Source organism: Atheta coriaria, unplaced genomic scaffold (assembly GCF_025399875.1).
Source record: "Atheta coriaria isolate IRGN ID8LTWV9N9 unplaced genomic scaffold, Caltech_Dcor_3.1 hic_scaffold_7_pilon, whole genome shotgun sequence".
In the NCBI taxonomy this organism is placed as follows: Eukaryota; Metazoa; Arthropoda; class Insecta; order Coleoptera; family Staphylinidae; genus Dalotia; species Dalotia coriaria.
The window spans coordinates 2,271,003-2,293,624 of NW_027045449.1; the positions used below are offsets into that span (position 1 = coordinate 2,271,003).

At 38.7% G+C, this 22,622-nt stretch overlaps 1 protein-coding gene across 1 annotated transcript in view; it reads right to left on the bottom strand.

Annotated features, from left to right (window-relative positions):
- Positions 1-22,622, bottom strand: part of LOC135796553 (uncharacterized) — a 106,342-nt gene that overhangs the window by 15,829 nt on the left and 67,891 nt on the right. Inside the window, 1 exon segment of the mRNA XM_065308623.1 lies at positions 11,447-11,501. Within this exon segment, the coding sequence (XP_065164695.1) occupies positions 11,447-11,496 (50 nt within the window). The 5' untranslated portion in view covers positions 11,497-11,501.

Consider the following 22,622-nt stretch of genomic DNA (forward strand, 5'->3'; position numbering starts at 1 on the left):
GAAGCTCTGCGCGTTTGTGTGTTAGTGTTGTGGTGAGATGGAAGAGTCCAGTCCGGACAAGTTTATCGCTATCATCCCGACAGACACGTTGTCGTCCCTCCGCTTTTGTTTTTTTCTTCGCTGCGTTCGTGTTTGTAATTCCGTTTGCGCGAAAATCCGATAAGTGAATTACGCCACCGCTTTGTTATCTTGTGGCATTTTATCAGTGACAAGTTAAAACGAATAAAAATTACCATTACATGTATATTTGGTTGCCTATATTGCCGTTAGATGTATTTTAAGTTGCCTACATTTGAATCATACTGTATTGTAGTTTTTTGCGCTCTGCTCAATAATTATTCTCATTATTCTCATTACTTTTTATTATTATCGTTTGGTGGTTGGTTTCCTCGGGTGCTATTGTTGTACCTGGCTGCTACAGCGGCCCAGATTTAATAAAAACTGCGCCACAGGACTTAATTAAAAAGAAAACGGTGAATTATTATTAAAAGACGCGAAGCGTGCAGAGAAATCCACGACGAGGAATGCAATTAGGACGAGAAAGTCATAATAATCTTAGATTGCTTCCATGCTTCGTAGAAAAATAAATAAATTATGCAAAAATTAAAAATCTCATTAATTACGACATCGCCTAAGCAAATATTTTCAGAATCAGCTGTCAGACGGTTGTTGCGTTGATTAATTAAACTTGTGAGTTTTGTACGATGTAATTTTATCCCGATAGCAGTATATCAGTTGCAGGGTGCGTTGCGAGAGCTGTTAAAGGATAAATCCCAATGTTATTTATCGCTTTTTTCCAATTAACCGAGAACCCGAACTTATTTGTAATAAATTTCGCGTCTGGCACGTAGTATACACTTGCACACATAGACTAAAGTGTACTTTGGGTTGCCTATCTTAATACTCAACAGAAGAATCATAAAAAAACTTGAGGAAGCTTTTTGTGCTTCTGGAGTGATTAATATCGAAAATTAATGTTCTCCGGAGACTTTTTTCATTAATTTCCGATTGTTTTATTGCAAATAACCAACAGAAATCAAAAAATATAAAAACAAAATGGCGGTATGCCTTTACCTGAACATTTTTGACTTCAGATTACAAACCAAATACGCGCTGTTGAAATTATGTGGACTTACCTGAAACAAACAAGGAAAACACGTTAATTTATTGAATTAAACATTGCGTGCCGAGTCTGTTGACCCTTGTTATTTATTATACGCATTAATATTCATAAAAATGTACAAAATGTGCTCGTGAAAAATGCAGATATTCAGAGATTTTACACGCGGCAATAAAATTTACAAGCTGGCAAGTAAACAAAACAATAACCTAAGGTTATGAAGAAAAATGCGACTTTTTCTGATCATAGAGGGCGCTGAACGCGGAAACATACGTAACATGTATCGAAAACCAAAACCAAACCAAACATGAAACGTAAACGAAGCGTAAACGAATTTAAAATATATATCAACGCCGAAACGTAATCATTTTCTCATCATCGTCGCTCACGTTCGTTTGCGCCGCAAACGGCAATCGTGCCTCGAGGCGCCATGACAGTTGCCAGTGAAGCCATACGTCACAGTAAATACCAACGCAGATTAATAACTACAATTACCAGAACGCAAAAAATGTTAAATTAAGTAAAAATTCATACCAAATGTGGAATTTAATTTCCTCAACATGAAAAATAAATCTCCTGGAACATTTTTTAGTATTTTTTGTGTAACACGCTTCACACAAAAATAAAATATGAAAAAAGTGCGCATAAAAAGTAAAGCGCTTGGAATTGTTGCACGTGTGGCAGTTGCTAAGCGGGCGAGCATCTGGGTCATTCCGAAATTCAACAAAATCTCGAGGATTTCACGGCACAAAGCTGAAGATTTTCAGATTTTGCGAGTTTCACCGATTCCCTGGATCGGAAAACGCAAGGATATCGCTGAATAATATCACAAATACACTGAATAATGCAAAATATCCAAATTTAAAACCAAAAACAACAAATATTGTACTTTTAATTGATGTTGAAAGTTGATATTGTCAATCATTGTCAATCACCGCTCAATGACACTTGATAAAAATGTAATTAACACACGAGGGCGCAAATCGAAAATCACGCCGAGCGTGTTTTCCAGCGTCGTGACGCGAAAATTTACTTTTGTTCGCAATCATGGGCGTCGCGTGCGTTTGCGCTTATGATTAAAACGTCACGCTGACAACGCACCCCTCACGCATCTTTCATAATTCGAAAATTCCACCCTCGTCGGTGTTTTTTTTGGTTCCTTAGTTCTTTCCTGGTATAATAGCGCGCAGCATAGAGGGAACATTAGCATTCACCTTGCGAATATTATTCACCCCGCTGGAATTGAGTTGCACAAGATGTAAAGAGCCATCGATGCGCGGGTGCAACGTGTGCGAAACAATGGCGCAGCCCTTCCACATAGTGTGCATGGTGTGTAGTTGAGATGAGTGGCTGTTGCGAGGCGTTCACCCCTGCGCGAAGGGCCAAAAGGGCCCGCTACTGCGAAAGGGGTGCAAGTGCAAGTGCAGACGTGACACGGGTATGAATGACTGATAGAGATGAGAAGATTGGCGGGCGAGGCGATGCAAGTGATATGCCGCAAGGGGTGCAAACAGTGTGCAAAGGGTGCGGGATGTGGAAAAACGAAAAAACAGCCAAAAATATTCATAAAATATTAAAATAATAGCTTTTTGAACAAAAAATGCAATAATGCGCCATCTAGGATTCAATTATTTAACTATGACTACAATAGAATCTCTCTATAAACTTCAAGCCCTTATTTAACACCCTTTAAATCAAAATTTTTAATATTTTAATAATTATTCTCCTAGTCGTGGCCAAGATAAATCCAAAAAATCATAAATCATCAATATCTATCAAACCGTTTTTGAGTTATTAAAGGTGTAACTAACTCAATTTTGTTTTATATTGATACATCGCATAATATTGACAAAAATCAATTTTTTGTGATGCTCCCATAAGTATTCTGCTACTTTTTTTCTTTTTATCCCCTTGTATATATTTGCATCCCCTAAATTGCAATATTTAGCAACCCATCAAACGCATGCCTGCCCTCTCGTGAATTTGCAGGCATTTAGAGAGTGTCTGAAATGAATAGTTGAAGCAAAGCGCCCACGTGCGCTGTCAATTACCGCCGGCCATGTTGACGCTACCGCCCCAAAATCCCCAACACAGGCAAAAAAAACAAAACACTCGAGTATCGGACTGTGATGTATGACCGGGCGAAAACGTCGAACCGGCCGCCATGCGTCTCCCCTTACAGTAAATACACGCTGACAAAGTGGTCGCCGTACGTCACTTGACATCAGATGTCAAATGTCAAATGTCAAATAACAGCATTAGCATTCCACCGGGGTGCGCGTGTGATAAATGATGATCTTGCACATTAGGCAACCAACAATGCTTCTAAATTAGGTTATGTTGTGTTGGATTGACAGTTGATTGAATAAAATTTTAAATATTTCAATATTTCAATATTTTGTGATATTAGGGTAAAGCTGTTATACATTTAAGGGATTTACTGGAATATAAATTATCATCCCCAATAAAATGCAGAGCGTATTTATCGCAAACGCCACCCCCTCGCAGATTATCGCGAAACGCTTGCGAAACATTCGCAACATTTGCAACGGCGACTGTCTTTGACACTCGTGGGGCACCCTGGGCAACCCTACAACCCCCTCACACCCCTGCGTCGTAAAATCAACGCACAACGCACACAATGGGCGCGCATGCGACGCATAAACGACAAAAGCTTATTATCATCTGCTTAATATTAATATGGAGTTTCTACCCTTAAAAATATACAGTGTGTTTCAATATAAATAAATCTCTTCATAAACCCGACCCAGAATTTTTTCTATGTGATTACCTACACACTTTGTATATGAATAAATAAATGTTGTATGCGAATGGCATTTTAGTGTAACGCTAACGCCGAAAGCCGGGAATAAATCACTCCCGCAGCGATATTGAACACATCCCCGACCGGGTGTCGTACCTTTCACCACTTGCCGGGGCAGGGAGGGTGAGTGTGGGTAACGCGAGGTAACAAATTCCGAAATTCTGAATTCACAGCTGACTGGCGCACGCTGGCGCTGACGCAGCGCCGAAAATCGATGCTGACCTACAAAACTCGCCGCCCTCTCACTCACCACACACACACAAACATTCAGCAATCGCGTCAAGTCCCGGTTTCATCCCGGATGGAGCTAACTCGCATATAGGCCACCAGTTCAACACCAAAGCAAAAAACAAACGATTTCTGACCCAGAGGGGTTGAAATGTCTCACCGGGTCATTATACCCTGTCTGATTAAATATGCACGAGACAACGAAACGGGTGAACGAACGAACGAAGAGAAAATGTAAGTGGCAGAGGTGAGAAAGGTAAAAACGAGGGCACGACATGCACTTGTTAAGCCGCATTAAACATGAATGTCGAGACATCCATGCCCTGCATGCCGCCATCTTGAGCGACGTCACGTTGCATACTTGGTTGCATACTTGACTAGCACTTACCCTCGACATCTACTAGAAAATTTCGCAAAAATAATCAAAAACTGCTCGGAATATCTAAAATTTAGGTCGAAGAGTCAAGATAAATCAGACAGTCAATTGACACGTCGCTAAACTCTGCGTAAATATTTACTGAGGGATTAAATCCCGAAGCAAAGTCGTAAAAAGAACCAAAACAAGTGAATTATTTATCAGCGGAGAGTATAGGCAACCCAAACAACCCACAAGTCATCCTAGCAAGCATTAATATTCATTTGTTTAGTTTAGTTTTTGATTTAACTTGCTTTTGGGCGACATGCGTCGACAGCTGTCAACTGTCGAAATAAAAGATTTAATGCGTCGATAACAATCGCCAGACGATGAAAAAACGATGAATTTAAAAGCGGTGTTCGCGTTGAATTGCTAATAGTGGAGGAAATCGTGTAAGGTCCGGACTTTTATCGTTTGTGTTTCTAGAGCCCAAGAGTGCAATAACTTTCGGCGCACTGTGGGTTGCATACGCATCGCATACATCACGCCGTGACTATCAACAACCGCCATCTGCACTAGTTCTTCCCCTCGATTCTTTTGTTTTTCTAGGTTTCGTCTTCTTGCGGAGGGAAACTCGTCTTGGATTATCTTCCAACGCGGTTGCAATTTCGGCGGAGGCTTTTTTTGCATTTATTCATTATATACAGAGTGTCACAAAAATATTTATATAATTTTTTAGTAAAAAATTGCCTTTAACTATAAAAGTGAAAAAAAATAATTTTTTTATAAATTTTAACGAAACATTTATTAATTTTCGGGTACACCCTGTATAATTGAAGTAGCGAGCGCGGCAAGTTTCCTATCATGGCGTCATGGAAATCAAGAGGGGAAATAAAGCCGAAAATAGATGAAAAACAAGCCGGAAAACGCGCAGATAGTGCAGAAAAGCGCATCTTGCAGATTCGGCCGAAAGTGGCTCATGAATAAAAAACATTTGTTGTTAATAACACTCGCAAAACACGAATAACTCCCGATGCGAGTGGTCCTCTCAGAGGGTTGGATTTCCTGCTGTTATTGCGTCGATAAATTCCGCACAGAAATCCAACCCAAATAAGAAAATAAATATTTTCATATTTTTCCATTTTCTTTCCACATCCACGCATGCAAGAGAAGAAAAAAAGCGCGACCATAACGACGTCAGCAAGTTATTTACTGCATATTCGATTTTTTATTGCGCTATATATGCAACCAACAATACATCAGCTAATAATAAACTCTCCAACAGGGAGCACCACTTGTAAATTACCCAAAAATTAAATAAAAACTCGGTCAATTGCCCATAAATCTTCCGACCCTTCACATTTAAAGAGCGAATGTCATCCGTGACACTTGATTAATCGTTATTACACGTTTTAATTACACAATTCGACCTAAACAAACGAAATTTGTCGAAATTTCTACTCGTACGTGTCGATTTCGTCAGGAATTACGATGGTACGAGCGGAATTCATTAAAATTTCATGCTTTACTCTCCGCCATCTCCGAGTGCGAGAGGTGAAATGAAATGTTTGTGTGTTTGCACGAGTGGAAAAATGGTTTGCGCGATTGTTTTACGCCGTGCGGAGGTAAACGTTACACATGCGGGTATTTTCTGCCAAATAAGCAGAATTTCAACAAAGCGTTACTGGAATGCACACACAGAGCAAGCGAGCGAGCACACGATGATAATAGTAATAGAATTGCATGCGCGGATTGCAAACAGTGCAAATATGCAAATACGCCAATATGGATTCGTGCCAAATTGCAATATTTGTAGCCATATCAATCAAACATTTGATGTTTCAACAGATATTACAGGTAAATATAAATTTTTACACAAATCCGATTGAATTTTAGACAAAATAGGTGGCGCTGGGTGAAAATAACCTAAAAACTTTATTTTACAGGAATCTGTAACCATTGTACGTATTAGATCTATCAGCGACATTGGCAGTTTTGAGGTTTACGGTTTACAACCCTTTCTTGCAACCTCGTCTCAACCACCAGACAATCTATAAAGTTTTCCGGTTTCCAATTTGTTACAGACAATTCAAGTTTTCTTCCCTTTTCTGCTGACATCATCATCATCACGTCCAAAAACAAGAAAAAATAAATAAATTATAAAAATCTTCGTTTTCTTTGTTTTTTTCTGGCGTTTTTCTTTGTAATTTTATTTTACAACCGTCGCAGGAAGAAAAATAAATGAGAAATTTTTCATTAGACATTACATTTTATCACCGCGGCATGCGATCCGATTTTTACGCGTTCGCAATCTTTCATTTTAACTTTACGAAGTTTTGCGGCGGCGGTGAGGGCGGAAAAGTTCGGCGTTATTTTAAGAGGCGCCGTCGAGGTGGTGACCCCGCAGCCATCCACCCACCCCCACCGAAGACTGGTTCGTGTTTGCGCATTGATTGACGGCCACCGGCAGCCGATGGGCGAATGGCGACGTCGCGACGTCGTTAAACGGACGCGGATGTAATTAAGATAAACTCGAAGCGTGTCGTTACACCCAAACTGTTTCCAAGCCGACCTAAAACCCACCCTGAGCACACAACCGCAGGAAAGTTCAGTTAAACTTCTCAAACGCCTAAAACAAATCAAATATCCTAAAAAGTTTTGGATACTAAACAAAACTAAACGAAAAAATATGTTGGAAATTTATGTTGAAACAGTTGCATAACGACTTGCAACTATAGGCAACCAAACATACAATTCACACACAGAGTAAAAAGTTGATAAATGCAGATGGTGAAGATAGAAGACGAGTTTAAGCTCGCGCTAAGTGCTCGGCAATTAATTAATTAGTGCGAGATTGCTGCAGTTGCTTCAGTCGTTTTCCTCTCCCCGACTTGAGGGACTCGCAAGTTCCCGGCAACATTTTAAGCTTGTAAGCTTCAGATCCTCTTACAACAGAGTAAAAAAATAAACACAAAAAAGTACTACCTTAATAGCACTAAGCTAGGCAACTTAATATACACACTGAAGAAATGTAAATATTAAAAAATAAAAAAAAATTTAAAAAATGTGTGCATGAGTTGTATTGTACTTTGCGCGTGTGATTTACGATTTCGTCGTTTAATTTTATTATCCACGTAATCAATGCGCGTTATTTATTTGCCGGACCGAACAACATAAAACGCGCGCTGCCGCTCGCTCGGGTCGGCGAGAGTGTACGTCGTTTGTCGGCGGGCGTTATTGCGCTCCTAAATCAACAATCGAGAGGCAATCGCAATCGAAGAAGCAATAACTGCGCTGCGAAACGAGCATTTCGTTTAACTGCTCAAACAGGACGCTTGGACGTACCGGATACACACTAACCAACATAACCAACATAACCTACAAAAAAACAACAACAACATAACCTCATGTGAATAGACTTCATCTTCAATCGCTATCGCAATCAGACTATTCAATTATTAGATTTTGCGACGTAAAAAACGTTTAAACTGCACAAAACGTTTTTTGTGTGTTTTTCTGTTTTCTGTTTCTGTTTCATCTTCAAGCAATATATTACGCGTTTGTCAATGAAAGTAACGTTGTAAAGAGCTTGAACGTATTGAAACTGGACTGTCGAGACGAAAAATAACCCCTCTGCTTGTACAAAAAAAGCGAATAAACCTCAACAGTTAAAGAAAGGTTTCGTACACGGAGCGAATCGCAAGGAAATTGAAAGCGCGCCGAGGAGAAATGGGAAACCGGACGTTTTATTGACACTAAATCATTGTCACTCGCGGCTCCTCGAAGGCGAAAGTAATTTAATTCCACGCGATATTAAGCTTTAGAATGATGACTATTTGACCTCCAGAGTTTCACATGACAACAACATATCAATACAAAAAAGCAAACGAAAAAGTAAATTAATCTAAAATATTTCGTTTATTTTGTCCAGACGATTTTAATTTAGTTTTTATCACTTCTTTGTGTTTATCTAGCATGAAAAAAGAAAAACTGAAAACTCAGCAAGCACTTTTGCTGGGCGCGGAAAGCTTTTATGCAAATTATGCGCAATAAACGCACACACCGTCTGGCGAGTGTTGGAGAATCTAGTTAAAGTTTCATTCGTGCAAAACACGCCAACATTCCAACAACTCAGCGAGTTACAGAGAAAAAAGATTGCAAAGTTAAACATATGCAATTTTTAATCAAAACTTGTAACTTGGTTGCCTACGTATACACTTAACCTTGAATACGTGTAAGTAGGGTTGCATAACATTAAATACTCACTGATTGAATGAAATGTGGTATGACTTTTGTATAACTTTTGTGTGGAATTGAATTCGACAATAAAATATGAAATTACTTCCCGACACGTTTCAAAAACCTTTTCGCCAGCTCCAAGCTTTCGTCGCGTGTGCACGAAACGTGTCCGAACGCTGTAAACTGAAGCTTTCAGTACGCGCGCGCCCTTCCGCCGAAAGCCTCTTAAAAATCATCCCCTCGTCCACTCATCCCTTTTTCGGACGCGATCTGACGTCGTTACAGGATGCGAACGTGAACGCCTTTCAATATTCCGCTGGCTAGAGAAAGCTCCCTGACGCATTAAAGTCGAGATATTTTCACATCCCCTCGAATAGAATACCGGACAAAAGTGTGCGGGGCGAGTAAAAAAGGAAATGTTTAGGCAAAAGGTTGCCGGTTGCCGGCCTCCGGATGAAACCGAAATTTGCTAAACATCATCCCTCTTCGATGTGCTTGATGTCTTGCAAATGACCACAATATGTCGCAGGTTCTACGAATCCAAGGACATTTTGATTTAAATCCCCATGGACATGTCACAAGCGAACACGAAAAAATCTTCTTTTGATGGAGTAGATAATACCACGACAGAAAAACCATTAGTTAAATAAAATAGAAAGTTTCAGTGAATAAAAATTAGGGGGCAGGGTAAACACCTGTCCGTGACAAGCAGCAGTATTTGACAAAATGAAAAATTGTTCTCTCTGGGGTAAAACGTACAAAGTCCTTAAACGCCCGACATGACATTCAAGTATGGCATCCTACGACATCCGGCATATCCTCAGAAACAACCCTCCGACACTCCACAGCAACCGAGCTTAGCATTCCATGGGATCAGACGAGACTTTGAACTGATCAATGTCCAAACATCGTTTTTGGGGTTGTCAGGCTTGGGGTTGCAAAGTTGTAGTACTTAGACTAATTCCCAGAAACAGACAGAAGTACAACATCTTGGAATATTATAGAAAGTCCTTAGAATCCTCAACAACATCCCCAAATAACACAAAATATCAAATTCAATGGAGGGGGAAAGGAAAAGTTGTACACACGTGCATGTAACATGTGACGATGTTCACTATAGTGAGAGCCATTCATTAATCGCCGTAAATTTCGCAGGGGTTGAAGGGTGAACAAATGCTGCTGCACTGACGTAAACTGAGTTTAACTGATGCGAGCAGACGTAAACAGACGTAAACATGCACTGCCAGAAGTAACAACCCAACCCAACCATCTTAGTATATTATACAGAGTGTTGACGAAATACTAAATATTTTGAACAAAATTTAAATCTTGATGTGTTTGAAACACTGTGTATAATTTAAACTTTCCCAAGGTGGTCGATGGTGGTTGAAGGTGGTGAGTGGTGAAATGTAACCGTGATGCATGCGAGCCGTGCACCGCTCACTATTCACCGACTAAACCAACTATTTCTCATGCCACCCCTCACAATTGCAAAGCTACCCCTTTATGCAGCCTCGTCTGGCTCATTCAACTCGTCCGGCTTTGACTTAAACTATCAATTTCGGTAAATAGACGACGATGAGAAGTGAAAGCATTAAAACTATTTAGGCATGCAAATATCTACAGTCCCGCAGAGTAAATTACTACTTAATGTCAAACTTTAGCTTTATTTTACCGTGAAAAAGGTAAAAAATACTAAAAATACTAAGAGGAGATAATAATTTTTCTACATAGTAGAATAGATGCTTCATTGGCGTTTCTCACAGGATGATGGTGGAGAAAAGAAGAAAAAACGTGAAAATCGAAGGGAAAGTTAAAGTGTTTCGTGATAAATGGTCTTTTCTACTGCGAGCCGAGGCGAGTGTCGATTTTATCATTCTCTTATCGGCGAACAACCCCCGGACCTACACTCCACATACTCTGGGTCGTGAAAACACCCTTCGTAGAAGAAAACCGAAACCACCAAACCACGAGTAAACGAATAGTTTATTAACCATCATATCGGAGTGTTATCTGAGAAGACCAAGTAAGGGGTGATCAAGGGTATATAAGGGTTGTTCTTATCAAAAATATTTACAAAATCTCAAAATTTACCTAACCTAAACCTTCAGTTATCTTAAATAATTTATGCTTAACGAGTTCATAAATCAAAGAAAATCTTCAACCCCTTTCAATAATCAACCCCTCTCGTCAGATGTTTGTATACGCATAGTAATTTAAGAGCCCTTCGGTCCCTTATGTTGTAATATTCGATTGACTAAGCAACTTATAGGGTAGCGAAGATTTTGACAAAGACAGCACAATTATAGTACCAAAACGGAAGACTATGACTATGACCTCAATCAATAAGTCCTGATTCCCGAATACATATTCATGTTTTTGAATTGTGGGTCCTTAAGGTCCCTTCGGGTCCTTTGAATTTTCAAGGTTCACGAAGCGTGGTTCCGGCTGTCAAGCAATTAATGCTTGATTGGAATTTCAACGTTTTGACTCAAAGAGAATACCGGAAATCGGAAAATTCTCAGGAGACTGTCAAGAATCGCCTGAAGGAGTTAAATCTTCCTTAAAATATACCAGTTTTGAGATTTTAGACTTAAAAATCATTAAAATACTTGCAGTGTTGTGATATTTAACATAACCTCACTTTATACACAACGTAAATGTTAAAATTTGTACTCACTCTGAATTTCCATGGTTTCCCCGCCGTAGAGCCATCCCGGCGCGTGCCATTACACCTGCAACAGAAACAAAACAGGTACGAATCAATAACCAGCTCGAATTTCCGATTGTTTCACACCTTAACACACAAACCCGATACAACTAATAATTAATTATTACCTCCATTGATGATTAATATCACGTCAAGCGAACACAAGACGCCGACAAGAACAAGCGCAACGGCAACTCGTAACCTCAAAACCCACGCGCACGGCTCACGCAACAAAGCAGCGCGCACAGCGTTCGTGCAAACTCGTGCGGAAAACCATCCGAGTGTGCACGCTTGCATACTTGGTTGCCTAGCATACACGAAACACCTAACACGCGTGGCGTATACACTTAAGGTCCAGAAAATCAGCGGGCAGAAAACGCAAAAATTGTTCTGGGTTGCATAATTTATTGTCCACTGTGGTGGAATTGATTTCACACAAATGGGGTTGAAAAACGGACGCAACGGACACAACAAAGATACTGGAACTTTTGTGAAACGAACATTTAAAGGTTTTAAAAAAGGTTTCGCCCTGAAAAGGTTTCTAAACTGGATTTAGACACAGGCTTAGACAAGTTTAAAGGATAATGTATTAAAGAATTATTCACAGTTCGAAAATTCACCATAATATCTTCTAGAGAACGAAAATAAAAGAAATAAAAAACTTTTGTAATATATCTTTATATGCTTTCGGCGGCAATAAAAATCAGTTAATTAAACAATTCCGTGATAACAGCCCTACTCGTATTTCCGGCTCGCTTTCATTCCCATTTGGTCCTTCTTAGTCCTAATTTCATCCTTATTTTCGTATTTCCCCGACTGGCGAAACATTACGCTTCTAATTTTCGTAAATTCTCGCATCAATTTCCATCATGTCTCCTCGTTTCCTTATCTACCTTTCTTTGTTTCTTTGTGTCGTCCTGCAGAATGATTTTTTCGTTTCACATTTTCATTATCTCCCCCTCTATTCCCGCCTTGCACGCTAAGAGATTGATATCAAAGCGGATTTGTAAGTAATCGTCCTTTTAGCATGCCTAATCACTAAAACCTTTTCTTAAAACCTTTAAAAACACTTTTTACTCAAATTAAAACTCAAACACCCTGTATAATTGTGTTTTTGACTTGGAAAGCAGAAAACCGCAACCACAAAACAAAACACAATGTCGACACACAACTTTTAATTCAATCCCAACTCGTAACTCGTCCTGCGCGCTCACATCGCGCATTATCCTTTGTCATCCCGGCCGCCATTTTGCTCCTGCAGCAGTAGCGCAACCGCTTTTCATACTCCATACGCGTTTTGCCATTCAAATAGAAATGTGGCATGAGTTTAACTCGAGTCCACTCACACCAACAAGCATAAGGGATAGATTACACGCTACGCTTACTCAAACAGTCATGAAAAGCCTGGAAGAAGGTGGAAAACAGGCCTAATGTAATAAATGTAAACACCAACACACGCGAACAAGTGAAAGGCCTATTTGCACGCGGGGATTTGCCGAGAAAATAATTTTCTGAAAATTATACGACCTTTATACACCTTCTCGTGTATATATATGCGGTGCAGGACGTGATGTGGTGGTGAATATTTCATGTTCTCGCCAAACACGGTTTGCGTTAATTAAATCCAGCGAATTTGCGTGAATAAAGTTTAATTTTGTTTTATTTTCGCGATAAATTTAAATAAACTCCAGAAAAACTAGTCTGGTGGAAGATAATAATAAAGTCTTAATCTGCTTAAACACCAAGAGTGATAAAAATGCAGAAATGGAGTAAAAGTTGACGAAAAACTTGACGTTATTGCGGCAATTGCATTTTACGATGTTTTCCGCCTCGTGCTTATTCTTTATTCTTTACTCAAGTTCATTTTGGCTTTGTTTGAAGTTTCTTCGCAGATCGTTGACTGTTAGGAATGACCATGAGCATCATTGGCTGACGTTATTGCAAACTGCATTTCACCCTAGGACGAGAATCAGTAAAAAGCAGACGTACCCAGGGGAGAGTAAAAGTACAAGTTGTTTTTGCTCCGTTTAGTTCTTATTCCAGGCGTCAGAGTCATTTCTTGTTGCCTAGGAGGGTGTATTGCGAGTGACGATAACAATAACTATACTGATACGGTTCGTGATAGTGATAGCGATGGTGGATAATGGCGGATGGTCACATCGTCATAGAATGTCACCCTTATTCGAAGATATAACGCATACGTGTAGGGATGGAAGGAAAATTTCACTTTCAGTTAATGATCTTAACTTTCACCACAGAACTTTCACTCGAAGGTATTACAGGATGATTTTCTGTTTAAGGGTGGAATAATTTTTGTAAGTTTACATCGAAAAACAAAAATAACAAAATATTGAGATTTTACGTGGATAGGCAACTGTTTAATCTCTTGTAAGTTGGTTATAAACTCAATTACTCTGGTAAAAATGCCGGTAAATATTTCCTGAAGTCTAAATATGAATTCCGCGTCGCTCAGTTGTATTCACTTGTGTTATGTTTAAATGATTTTCTAGTAACGCAACGTGCACCCCAACAAATTAGCTGAAAAATCGTGCTTAAGTTATAGAAATTTGCATTGCAATTTGTGTGTATGTTGGGTTGCATAATTACAACAATATTTCAAATGTTACCATCGATGTCATGTCTTTGAAAAATATTCTAGCTCATAATTGCTAGAAATTAAAATATTTTTAATGATTTTCGTCATTACACAGAAGAAATTAATATTGAACAAACCCTGTTTGTCGTTAAATTGATTAAGGTTAAAATAAGACTAATAACATTTTTGAAAGGTTTTTGCTAGATATAAATAGATAGAGATATAGATGATAAGTAAAAGTTGAAAAAGTCAATTTGTGCCAATTTTCCGCGCGCAATTGTGAGCGAACGTGAGTGAAATCTGAAAAATGACATAAAACTGCTGATCATCCTCTAAAGCGTGTGCCAATGTCGAAATCGACAAATCGGCGTGATCGTCTTTTCTAAAACTTCATTTTCTTTCATGACTTGCTTGCGCCAGTCGAAAATTGCTCTCATTTTTCAAAATTTCACACTTTTAAGAAAAATTTTAAACTTAAAACTTGTTTTGTAACAATTTTATATTGTAACACATGTTACCAGCGCGGTGAGTATCCATAAAAGAGTCAAATTATTAATAATGATGCATTCATGCCCTGCGCGCGACTCGCACCCCATAAAAAACGTGCAATTCGCATGATAAACGAGCGTCATTATTGCAACACTCTGCGTCGTGCTCACGACGTGTTCAACAAACGCTCTGCAGCAGCGCCCGCCGATGAATAACTGAACAAACAACGCTGCGCACGCGCACGGAACATAAATACATGGATTACAGTGGAAATTAATGTGAAAAACTGCAAAATATAGAGAAACAAACAAAAAGATAACAGGAAAACCGGACATCTTTATCGTAGGTTAGGGTAGGTATGACATAAATGTATAATGGGTTGCCTACCATCATCATATTATACAAATTTTGCTCCTAGTCTGTTTAAAACTAATTTTAACCTACAAAATATACAAAAAAGAAAAAGAATACTATAAAACCGGATATCTCAAAATTTAGATTATGTATCACATAAGTGTACAATGTGTTGCCTACCATCATCATTTTATACAAATTTTACTCGTTAACTGCGTAAAATCAATTTTAAACTGTAAAAACGTATATCTGTACCAGAGCAAATATTATATGTGACATAAGTGCATAATAAGTTGCCTACTATCCCCATTTTATTCAAATTTTATTCGCTACCTGCTTAAAATTAATTTTAAACTTTAATACTTTCCAACACTTTTCTCCCTTTTGGAAGTTTGCACAAAACATCACTTTTCTTTTGGAAACACCCCAACAAGCTGATACCTTTTGATACAGTTTGATACCTTTTGTTAGCCTGTACGCCACACGCACCAGCAAACAGTATCTAAATTTTCCTCCCCTAAGAACACTGTGAGAGATGGCTTAAACTATTTGGGTTCTTCCTGCGTTTTCTCTAACACGAGGGGTGATTTTTATTCTTATTTTGTATCTTTAAATATATATCCACATTCTACGCATTAACCTGCCCACTCATAATTTCGTGAATAATAATCTGTATGTCTTTCTGCCTACGCCAAGGGGTGGAGCAGGGTGTGCGTATGCATACATTACGCACTTTACGATGTGCTCATTTTAATGGTGATATTACTTTTTGTAGGCTTATGCAGGAACAAATCATTTGCGTTCAGCCGCCTTGGTTGGATGATAAAAAAACGAAAAAAAAACGAAACGGAAGCTAAAAATAGCATCAGGAATGAAAAAAAAGTGGAAGGTGAAAGAAGCGGGGAAATAAATCGTTTTTTATATGTTAATCAATAATAACGGCGGCATAAAAAATAATTCTGAGTTATATTATGCATAAAAATGTGAAATTGTATGTTTGTTACTCTTTTAAACAAAAACTACTGAAGCAAATTTGATAAAACTTGGCAATATTATAGATTATTAATTAGAATAAGTGATAGACTACTTTTTATCGCAAAAATTTAACTTTGAAGGTGTTAAATTAAGGCTGAAAGTTGATATGGACATTAAATGATACTTCTAGTTATATAATTCATCACCAGGTGGCGCTAAACTACATTACCAGCCTTTCTCAATACTTAAAATTAAAACTTTAGACAATTTGTATACAAATACTCTAATAAAACGAATGTAATAGTGGAAATCGTTACATTTAAATAAATTGAAAATAAAATATCCCACATACAATCAGAAACTGCACGCTGGAAATATTTAAATTAATTTCGCGGACTTGTTATTCGAAATTCTATTAATTCCGCACGAATAGTTGGGCGAAATTGCATGAAAACTCCAAGCACGAGGAAAGCGCATACCGCCCCGACGAAATATGAAATGTCAGACGAAATAAAACCATCGAGACGCGAGCAAATACACAAAAACGGAAAAAGCCACGCGCGCACACATAACGAATTTAATTCAATTCCACGAGTACAACAACATCGAATTTTAACTTTCTGCATGCACACTGCGCTTTTCCTGCGTTTACAAACACAGAACCGGAATAATCATTAATTTTTTCTGTGTGTAACAAGAGAAAAACACACAACTTTCACCCCTAGACATGTTAAATGGTGATTTTTACTTTTATTAAGTCTAGGAAGAATGAAAATAAATTATGTTTTTAATTTTTCAAGTTTCGTGTGGAAAATATTAAGTACAAAAGTAAAAAGTCAGTTAATGAATGTGCTCATGAGTTTAAAGTTTTTTATTGCAGTTTGTCAGAATAACTAGCATTAAACCACGCGAATAATCCAAAAACTAAAGAAAAAAACGCTGAAATATCTTTATTTCACTTTTATGCGCATTATTTGCATATAATGACAAGATTAAATGTCTACAACTATTTTCCCGGACGCTAAATTATGTTTTACGACTGTTTGCAGCTCAACATAATTAAAATTTCATGTATAATACGCGAAATAAAATATTTAAAACTAAATTCAATTATGTATATCTGCACAGTTGGTTGCGTTCGCATTCGCATTGTCAGTTGTCAGTTATATCCAATGCAAAAATGTAAATTAGTTGCATCACAAGTTGAGGTTCGAGTTGCAGTTCGCGCCCGGCGGCCATTTGCATTTTTCCTGTTGTTGTCCGACACAGCTTATAATTTTCCTCTTGTGTTCGCAATTTGTACTATTCCGCATTCGTTAGTCGGAAAAACACGAAAGTTCACGTCTGGCTCGTGTCAGTTTCCATATTAACATTTAAAATTTTAAATTTCGCTGCTTTTCCGAGGTAAAAACACGTGAAAAACGCGGATTAAAATTAAAACTACATAAAATGTCTTTGTACATTCTATGAATTCACGTTACTATAGGCAACCAGTATTACAATATGTTCAAAAGTAATATTTTTCACAAAAATTCTTTTTATTTCCGTATTTTTGGCACTTGGAAAGAATTTAAAAGCACATCAACGAAAATACGTGTACCAGCAAGTCCTACTTATGAAGTTATTAGAAACGTGCGGAAAACTCAGCGCCAAACTCGGGAAAACTTTCGATTTTCACGCCTTTTCGCAACCCTTCGAGCAGAACTTGAGTAATCAACTCAAAAATCATGTCAAACATCTGTTACGATAACTTGTTCTTGTTTATCTCATATTAAACACACTAAACACACAACTAAACAACATACAGAGTGTTTAAAATCAACTTAATTAAAATAATGTAAGTTTCTAATGTTTTTAATGAGTTTAAATTAAGATGAAACGTTTTCCCAAGACAAATAAGTCTAAGATGATAATACTATGCGAAAATCTCACATTTCGTAGTGCGAGGGGTGCGATAAATCATTTTCACATAATAATCGCATTCTCGTGTGGCGGCACGGGAGGCGGCGGCAGAGGAGTTACTGTCGCGACGCAATTACGCGCGCGGGACTAATAACACCACCCCTAGTTTAACAACCCCTAAAGAAATCCTTAAAAAAACAATATTTACATTTAATTTGCCTTAAAATTTCAAAATCAATCAAAATTAAGTAAAATTTAAACGAAAAACGAATGTTTAAAGTTTGAAATTAAACCCCTCGCTAATTATTTGTTTGTTGAACTTTGTATCCTCGGATGTTTTACATGTTTCACATCCCCGCTTGCTTTTTGCACATCACACGATGCGCTTTTTTGCATCGACGGCGAAGCTTTTAATCTCGCTTTTGACTTTGACTTATGCTCTTCCGCTTTATCTACGCTCGATTTTTTCGTTTCTCTCTACACACAGACACAAGAACTACGTGGGCGGCATTTCGTGTGTGTTGTGTTTTGGGCGGCGGTCGTTGATGCGTTAAGCTCGCGTCTGTCGCCGACGCGAGCGCTACAAGTTTTTTCACAGCGAATACAAGAAGTTACCCAAAACATAGGCAACCAACAATACACAACTATACTTTTTCTATGTTTAGCCTGTGTAAACCACTGGAATGTGCAGCGGATGGCTGAAATTCCGACGCAATGTAAGCAGGATTAAAGTTATGAGCGGACTGTTTCACAAACTGCAGGTGTACGCGCGCGTGGGCGAGGTGAAAGCCAGACGTAAACTTTTGGGCGGCGGGTTCAAACCGGCAGCAGGGGTTGGTTCAACGACGCGTCGCTTTTCAGGAAGGCGGCGAGACAGACCAGCAGGAAGATTCTATATCCTAGTAAACCCGCGGTGAAAGTACTCAACCCAACTGGTTTTAATAAATATATACAGAGTGTTCAAAAAATTTTCTTCAAAAAAAAATTAAATATCTTCAATAGAAGTTAATTTTAACAAAATTTTATTTTTTAAAGAAATTTTCTTGTAACACTCTGTATATTTTATCTGAAAAGGGAAAGTGTGATCCCGTCGGCAAACGGTATTCCGTTTTACGATGCGTATTCGCCCGGCTGCCGCAAAACTACGACTATACCGTGCGCCACCCTCACACCCCGGTTGCCGCCGCTGCCACCTCCTAGCAAGCAGCAATCTAGACGCGGGTTGCTTGCGTCTGGCAGACTCCGGCATCATCGCACAGAGCAATAAATTTATTCCGGCGACTTATGCGCGCGTCGGGTTCGTTCGCCCCGAAATTCGCCGCCCCCCAAACTTAAACACTGCGTGGCAGCGCGCGAACAAAGCGAAAAAACGAACGCGCGGCAGCACGCAATAAAAAATTCATAAAATTTTAAAACCGCCCCGGCGCGCCGGCGGAAATACCAACGGATGAAACAAATGCAATGAATGGGAAACTGGTGGTAAATAAAAGCGAACACGCAAGAGATGAGAATGAAAGTGATTGTGTTTTAAGAAACCGAAAAACCGGAAAACCGGAAAATTGTTATTCTTACCGTTTTTTTGACGATTGACTGAAAGTTTTCATTTATTTTGTGCTCACCTGAAACATAAAAGAGAATATGCATGAATAAATTATTATTTGTGGAAATATGTGCGTTAATTTAGTAAAATGAGTGTTATTCGCGTTTAATGAGTTTAATTTTAGAATGACATTCGTAATTCGCTGCGTAAAAACGTCCGGGAGTCGACTTTATTAGAAGTAATAAAGTCGGAGGGATATTTGGCGCTCGACGCCTCTCGCCGCCAAGGCCACTGCCATCGCCCCGCCATGCTGCCTGCCGCCCCCCGATACGAGAAGGGGAGTTTGCGCTCACTTTCGCAAAGCGGCTTTAGTTATTTTCATTAGCTTCCCAGTCGCAGACGTCTTGCAACGTATGATAACAAAGGGAATATATACTGAAGGTTTGAAATTAAAAAGTTTAAAAGTTTTTGTTTTTTGCAAATATCTCGGAAGTTTGTTATTGAAAATTAATGAAATTTTGAGGAATGATTGTTAATTAGTGTAGAAATCTTTTGTATTTTGAAGCATGGTGATAAAATAATATACGAAAAAAGTTATAGGCCTTCAAAGTTCAAGTTTCAAATCAGCAAGTTTTCAGAGAAAACAAAAGTAAAGCTTTAAGAAAACTTTAATTATTGCAAAAACTATAAGGATAAAGTGAACAAAACTTTGCATATAGGTTCTTAGATAACCTAGAAATAGTTTCCACTTTAAATAATAGCAATATTATGTTTGCAAACAAAATTATTAACTTTCAAAGTTAACAACTACAAAAACAAAAGAAACAAAATAAAAATAATCGCAACAAGTTGGAAAATTATAAATATTTCATAAACTAATAACACCATCATAACAAAACTTTGCACACATATTCGCAGTTAACCCAGAAATAATTCCTACTTTCCTCCATGTTAATATCTCAACCACAAAATGAGTTACACCCCTTCAAAGTTTCGCAACACGAAATTCAAACACGATTTGACTGCCTTCCACCTCTCGACTAAACTCACATTATACGATGTAAGTTATGTTCTCACTTGGTGTTTATGCCTCTGCTGGTGCTGTTGGTGCTCATCGAGAGTAAGAGCTCGCCCCTTGGTGGGCGCACGCACACATCGCGATATTACGGCAAAGATTTACGACGCGCCGCCGAAATTATAGCGCATTACAGCGTCTCGACGGTCGCGACGCCAGAAGAGTAAAGTCTACGGAGATGTTTCGATAAAACGTACAAACACTCACTACACACATACATGAGAAGTAGGCTCAGACTTCCCTATTGCCAGCGAGCAAAAACAATGGACATAAATACACGATGTATAATTCACACCCTCATAAACAAGGATGGAGACGCGGAACGCATGAAGGAATTATGTGAAAAACAGGACAAAACAAGGGGCGATACGCGACAAGTTCGCAGACGCTGTTAATATTAATGCTGATGAAAATGTCATGAGCGTGAACAAGACGCAGGGGAGTGCGATGCGATAAAATTATGAAACATCTTCATAAAAACACTGCTAAACACAAATATTATGAGATATACTACACACATTGAAAAACGTGTATATTGGGTTGCATACCTTAAAATTAGAAACATTTTTGTAGTGTCACTCAGATATCCACTCTTAAATCTTTATACAATAAAAAAATATTGCATAAACACAAATATTACTGAAGATTTAATCTTCATAAAAATACCGCTTAACTCCATATTAAAAAACATGTATATTGGGTTGCATACCTTAAAACTAAAACTATTTTTCTAGTGTCTCTCCGATATCCGCTCTTAAACTATTCTGATTGGAATGCTTCAATAGTGGAGGAATTGAGTTTTGAGTTCTCAAGTCCCTGACGACCGGAAACTAATCAAAGTACGCGCCAGCTGCCGCCATTACGCGCAAAGAGATGCGCGAGCACGTTCGTCCTGTCGCGAACGTGCCGCCCAACCGACTTGGCATCCTGAAGGAGGATCCTCAATGAGGATTTCACAATTTCTGCAATTTTCACTACTCTAGAGCACTAGAATTTCGGCGGCAACCTAAGAGGATTACAAGGACTCCGATTGGTACCGCCAAACTTCCGGGTTAATTTAAAAATATGTTCATATCGAATTTTCAAATTATCCAAGTGTCAAAGTTGTCACCCGGCGTGTGCATGATTTATGCGTGCCAGTGTCGTTTATCTCGATGAAACCTCGACTTGCGCTCGAGTTTTCCAACGCGGAAAACTAAAAAAATAAAAAAAAACAACAGGAAAAACAAACGCCGCGCCATCAAATACACCGGATGAATTCACCTCTAACCTCGTATAAACCGGGGATGATGTCCCACAATGGTCGAAACGTGTGCGAATTGCAAGGCACAACAAAAGCGGAAAACAGGAAATTGGAGGTGAAATTTCACTATTTGTTTTCCTCATTTTCTCATTCAGGCCAATCGCCCTCCGCGCACACACACGACTATTGCCATTCTGACGTTTTCCTATTTTCTTCGGTATTTCATCCCTTAAACTCATCCCTCAACCCGCGGGCTGCTTTTTTCGTTTTCTATCAATGTTTCGACGCAAACGACATGGAGCGTAATTTATTTCCAATTCGCAGCGAGAAGAAAAAAACAAATGCGAAAGAATTTATATTACTCAGAGATGGAAAACTTTCCGGTTTGTTGATGCGCCCGGTTGGAAAATCGCAACGACACGCATAGAATAAAATTTTCCGGCTAATTTAATTCGTGTGTATGACCTACATACCCTTATCGCTTTGCCCGATAACCGGAAAACCGGAAAAACAAATAAATTTGTATAAAATACAATGACACGTAAAAATCAAACATTTTCCACAAACCGGAAAACCGGAAAACACTTCCCATATTAATAATAAACCGGAAAATCAAATAAATTTGTATAATTCATCTAAAAATCTAAAATTTTCCACAAACCGGAAGTAATTTCCTATATTATTAATATACAACTTTGTGGTCTAAAATAAAATGAAATAAAAGCAATTTGCAAAGCAATTAATGTCCGACGCGTTAATTAAACCCAGCGACTGCCTCCGGGGCAGAGACAGGGTCCGGTTTCAGGGGTCGAATGACCGAAAGACACCCCGCGCTTAATCAAGAAACATATTAACGTGCTTCGCAATGTTCGAGACATCGCGGTCGGTTTGCGTTGTGAGGTGAGATTCCAACTACCCTCAACTACGCCGCGAGACATTGCCGTGGACGACGAGGGGACGCGCACCCCTTCC